This window comes from Berghia stephanieae, chromosome 4, assembly GCF_034508935.2.
Source record: "Berghia stephanieae isolate SIO BIC M18660-M18661 chromosome 4, UCSD_Bste_1.3, whole genome shotgun sequence".
Taxonomy (NCBI): domain Eukaryota; kingdom Metazoa; phylum Mollusca; class Gastropoda; order Nudibranchia; family Aeolidiidae; genus Berghia; species Berghia stephanieae.
The window spans coordinates 66,865,067-66,871,066 of NC_088363.1; the positions used below are offsets into that span (position 1 = coordinate 66,865,067).

General features: G+C 33.7%; 1 protein-coding gene across 1 annotated transcript in view; it reads right to left on the reverse strand.

The window, feature by feature from the left end:
- Positions 1–6,000, reverse strand: part of LOC144971072 (cytoplasmic FMR1-interacting protein-like) — a 39,964-nt gene that overhangs the window by 21,669 nt on the left and 12,295 nt on the right. Inside the window, exons 12-18 of the mRNA XM_078911418.1 lie at positions 4,649–4,863; positions 3,979–4,126; positions 3,627–3,780; positions 3,103–3,185; positions 2,768–2,841; positions 1,396–1,492; positions 602–678 (exon numbers count right to left, since the gene is read on the reverse strand). Of these exons, the coding sequence (XP_078767544.1) occupies positions 602–678; positions 1,396–1,492; positions 2,768–2,841; positions 3,103–3,185; positions 3,627–3,780; positions 3,979–4,126; positions 4,649–4,863 (848 nt within the window). The remainder of the gene's footprint in view (positions 1–601; positions 679–1,395; positions 1,493–2,767; positions 2,842–3,102; positions 3,186–3,626; positions 3,781–3,978; positions 4,127–4,648; positions 4,864–6,000) is intronic.

Sequence of the window (6,000 nt, forward strand, 5' to 3'; positions counted from 1 at the left end):
AAACCGGGTTACGATTGGTCTTGGAATGTGAGCTAAAATTTTCCATGACGGTAATTACTAAAAATAACTCCTAGACGTCTCTTCAGCCAATCAAAGAAAGGAAAATAGGCTTGGATTTTCTCGATTTCCCCGCCGACCTGTGACACATACGCGAAAGAATGTGAAAGAACGGAAATGCCCTTTCCCTGACATTTCTGCTAATACCAAATAAGCCGGGGTTCAGTGCGGGTTACTAAGGACTATCGAACGTTGATTCTGACGAAAATGACGGAAAAACTTTGCGTTTAGACGATAGTTGCGTCACAAAAAAATTATTTAAAGCACTTTTTTGTAAAAATTTAGCCTTTTGAATGTTTTCAGTGTGTTAAAGAAAGGTTGAATTACCTGAAAGTGCCCTAATCTCATTTTCGATAATTTTAGTGGAATTCATAGTAAAACCGTCCTCTCGACCAGCGCGTACCCCCTTAACCTCATTCATAAATACCAAATAGAGGATATAGATAAAATTCAATGAAACCAGAGAAGGTGATTTATTATTGCTTACTTACAAGAAATAGTAAATTACTACCATTTAAAACTAAAATTCTGAAAAATGAATTACCTGCCAGCCAAATGCTTGTAATATGCAAAGATCTGGTCACTTAGTTTGTAAACAAACTGATCAAAGCAGAGGTTGACCTAAAGAAAAACAATAATTACCATATTAGACATTTACAATATAAAAGATAATTTTATTTTCTATGGTAAAAGAAAAGAATAAAAAAAGAAATCAAAGTGTAACAATTTAAAAAATGGGAGATCTTGCCCATTAAAATACCTGAATCATTTTGATTTAGAGAGAATGCGTAGAGATGATTTTGAAGCCTTATGGTAGCATTTTCAAACCACATTTATGCATCCAAAACAGTAACAACTTCACTTGGATTAAGGGACAATGACCTCCCATCCCTTTCAATATATAAATGAGGGCTATACCCAAACAAGTCTTATAAATATTATTGGAAATATTTGAATCAATAATTTGAGAACCTTGAGACACTAATTAAAACTAATAAACTCAAAAGTACAAAACAGATTAGAAATAGATAACACACACTCATTTGTTAAATGTCTTATCTTAAGTTTAATAAGTCAATATCAAGGTCACTGTGTTTCATTTTATCATTGACTGTTAAAGAGCATGTGTCGAATGGTGTAAATGGAATGGTCGCTGAATAAAGTTATTTCATCATCATTCTATTTCTTGGGATTGTACAAAACATCACTATTTTCATATTAATTTCACCATTTGCTTAAATTCTTTTCTTTTAAATATAATTATACATCAATCTTAAACACACCAAAAAAAAAAAAAAGATATGATATGATATTTTCTTTAAAAAGAGAAAGTTTTACCTCAGCTTCCACTTCATCATAAAGGAACTGTTTACGGAATCTCATAAGGGCATATTGAGCACTGTCATTGTACAAGTCAAGGGGGTACAGGATATATCTAACAAAGACAAAAGTTTAAGATTTTCCTGTCAATACTGTATAAGCAAATTAAAAACTCATTTTATCACCAAAACTAGTGACAGAAATTAGAAAGTCATTTAGGTATAAAAGTAGTCCTTCAGGACCATTAGGCCCATGACACTGAAGTCTATCCTGTTTCTAAAATAGCTATTGCTGGCTATCCTTTGGATAAGGATTAGTCTATCGCAAAGTACTTTCCAACAGATCTAACAGACCCAGCTACCCAATCACTGCTGGGTGGACAGGCAGGGGGATCGGAGAAAAATAATCTCGACCACCCAGAATCAATCTCAATCCCTTTGCATATGAATCGAGTGCTCTACTAATTGAGTTATTGGGATTCCTATTACGATATAATAATTTTTTTTTTCAAGAAAAAAGAAAGTCAACAAAACAGGTTATTGCTAGAAAATATATGGGATGATTACATCAAAATGACTGAAGTAGAAAATCTAAACAAAATCTCATTTCTTATATCTGTGAAATGTACGGCATTAAACACCTCATGAATTCCTCACACTTATCAAAACCTCTTAATACACTATCATCTTAGTATCTTAGCATCGTTTAAATGTAGGAAGAATGAGAATAGGCAATAAAATATCTATATATGCAACAACAACAAAAGAAAAACCAGACTAATTTCAATAAAATCCAAGCACAGTGTAAGACATTTTTGATGTGAGATTTGCCTTCAATTAATGCAATAATTTTGTTTTAATTTAATAAGCAAATTGGTGTGATGTACTGTTTCTAATCTAATACGAAATTATAGCATGCTTTTAATTTTATCTAAAACAATATCTACTAAAACGTGTTCAAAGGAGTCCCAAGTCAACAGCAACACTTAACATGTAAGATCAGACAGGATGAGGTCTGTTAGGTACTAATTCAAATATTTTTCAATTGTTACCAGTCAGGTACATGTTTCATAACTGAGCATGGATAAAGAATGTGAGTAAAGAGCTTTCTCCAAAGTCTACTTTACACTACCAGTGGCCTACAGATTAGAAACCAAGCGTCATAACACATTCGTCTGTAGTGTTTAATTCATCCTGTTTTGTTGATAAAGGGGAAACCCGAAACGTCCATTTTATCTGTTTTTGTACATCAATTTGAAGCTTACATTCAATTTCACAATGTTATTTAACACAAGAACTGCAGAGCTGATCGAAACAAAATGCTAAATTAGAGCATTGACTTGGAATAACATATTTGATATTTAAGACCATACTTGACTGCTTCCACTTACTCCATCATAGATGGCTCTTTAGTCTCCAGAATATGATCTGTTAGAATCCATGGCATTGACATTTCAATGGGGAACTGAAATGATAGGAAACCAAAATTTTATGAATGGACTAGTTATAGCCTAGCAAAGTACGTTTTTATTTAACCACATAGACATAGGATTGAACCTCAATGGAATAAAAGTTTCATATGTCTTGAATTCATACTTAAATTTCTCTTTTATTTTAAGGTTCTCAGAACTTAAAGGAAAAAAAAACCTGAAAAACATTTTTTTAAATAAAAAAGATTGCCAGGTTTACCAAGAAAATTGTCCTGAAAAAGACTAATTTGTAATACCTGAATTCGTTTTCCCATGGTGAGTTCCAAGAAAAATTCTCTATACCAGAGTTGAGACAGATCGCAGCAGTTGAATAGAGATTCTGCACAGACAAAAAAAAAAGAAAAGGGAATGATGTTAAAGGAGCCTTGATACATGTAACAAATGACAAATCTGAATCAACCAAAATACTTGATTTTAGTCCTAATTTCTATGAATTATGACTTTAAATGATTTCGTACAAACAGTGGAGTTCAATATGGTCACATATGCATTTTGGAATAAAACAGAATTATTTCCACCAATTTTTCTTTAAAATAATGGTTTAAAAATCTTATTCCAAACTGGCAGTCTCAATTTAGCAACAATGTCTGTTCAATCACGAACAGAGAGAAAATTATTAAATGGACAAAACAAACACTTGACACTATCTTCAAAAGCCTGCAAACTCATTCATAACAATAGATAACCAAACACATCTGATTCCAATATTAGCCTTGATAGATTTGACAATCAAATGAGAAATCAATATGACAATACTCACGATTAAAGTTGAGCAGATAGTTCCAGTAAAAAGACTTTTGATGAAAGTCTTCAATCAAAGCGACATGTTGTTCATCCAGTTCTTTCCTTCGACTCTTCTTCCCTCCACTACGTTCATCAATCAGAGATTCAAGCATTGTCCGCACCATATACAGCTGTAAAAGATGCATAAATAGAGACTATCTTTCTCTCTCTCTTCTCTCCCCCCCCCCCCCTTTTTCTCTCTCTCTCTCTCTCTCTCCCTCTCACTTTCTCTCTCTCTCTCTCTCTCTCTCTCTCTCTCTCTCTCTCTCTCTCTCTCTCTCTCTCTCCCCCTAATTTATTACTATTAATATAAGCAAAACAGTTTATACCTGTGTAGATGATGGACCGACATTGCGTCTGGGTACTTTGATGGGAAAACCCTCACTGGGGTCCTTCTTGCCACTCATGGCTGGATCATCAGAGGGTTCCATGCCTCTGACCCAGTCCACACAGGTGTCCCGAACTGACATAATGATGCTGTTACAAGATAATGGAAATGACAAGAATCACAATGGAAAATACACACAAAAGGCAAAAAAAAGGTAACAAGCACAATTATAATCCTTAAACAAGCAAAACCTAAACTTATCAATGAGAGAGAAGAAATTAAATATCAAATATGAGAGGAAAAAAAAAGTAAAGCATCTTTATTTTCTGATCTTCTTATCTTAAATATCTTCAATGTTAGATTTAAGACTGTCTTTTCTGATCTTCTTATCTTAAATATCTTCCATGTTAGATTTAAGACTGTCTTGTTAAAAACTTTCATTGCTTTTCTTAAAGTTGAATTCTTTAAATCCTTTTGTTTTCTTAATACCCAAGGAACATTTTGAGAATCCTTAAATAATGAATATTTACATGTTTGCAGAAAATTATAAAGGACTCTCTGATTCAATTTAAATCTATTAAAATAAATGTTAATGCTGAGGTTTCTATAAATGGAGAGAGAGAATATTTTTAAGATCTAAGATATAAACCCCACAATTTTCAAAATCTTACACTCGAATGAAGTCATTTTTCTTCCTGACAGCCTTCCTCATTGGTTCTCTAAGAAAACGCTGAACAAATTCCTGCAGATCTGTATAAATGTGACGCCGAATGGCATCCATGAACACTGTCTCCATGCGAGACATGAGAAGTTGGAGACCTTTGATCATTGCAATCACTTCAATCAGAGCAAACTTCTCTTCTTTGCTGTAGTTGTATCTGGTGGCCTGAAACAAACAAGAGTGTAGAAAACAGAAATATTGAGAGAGGATGATGATATCACCCAATCAATTGATTTACTGGAAATAAATAGAGTATGGGGGGGGGGGGAGAGAGAGAGGAGAGAGAGGAGGAGAGAGAGAGAGAGAGAGAGAGAGAGAGAGAGAGAAAGAGAGAGAGAGAGAGAGAGAGAAAAAGAGAGAGAGAGAGAGAGAGAGAAAGAGAGAGAGTGTGTAAAATTGTGAACAAAATTTGGCTGTAAATTGAAAAACAAACAGGTCTACATCTTTTTAATCACTTTGTAAACAGGCTGATTTTTGGGGGATTTTTTTTCTTCTTGTATTTTTCTCTTAACTTTGTCACTGTCCATACACACCTTTTCAGATTGTAATTTTAATAACAATCTAATTAACAAGTTAAATAAGAGATACAGTGTATTGTTCAATGACAATTAATCTGACAGATGCAAGATATGTATAGGTTTACAAAGACAAGAAATGGTCTCTTGCAGTGTGTATGAAATTACACCTGTTAGAGATTATTATAAACATCAAGAAAAGTGTCTTTGAACAACCATTTTGATTCGAAAGGCTTCTGTAACTGGACAATTTGATTAAAATTCTGTTACTCCATAATGTGTTCCATGAAAAACAGTTATTAGATGAAGACGTCAAATTTTAGAGGGGTGTCGTATTTTACAAGAAAGTAGCTCATGCGAAGTGAGCAGTGTAATATCTTTTGATTTGTACTAACAGTCCCAAAGGACCAATGTGTTGTTGAGTTAGTCAATGGTCAAGTAAGTACATCTTGTCTCATGTAGCAAAATTAAGCAGTACTGAGTATGGTCTCGGACTGGATGGTGAAAATGTTAAAAACACTTGATCCTTATCTTTTGAAACACTTTGAACTTGTGAAACTGGGGAAAGGTGCTATAAATATGTGTTTATTTATTTACTTTATTCATTATCCTCTAACACCAATGTTACGTCTACATTGCCTGTTGTCTAGAATGCATTTCTCTCTTTTGAAGCAAACCAAAGTACCCGCCTATTTCCCTATCGATGTTGTACTATTGCTTTTTCCCATATCTGTACATTCTATTGAAAGCTGAAAAGAGTCCTGAGATGAAGAGTCAAGATATGTGT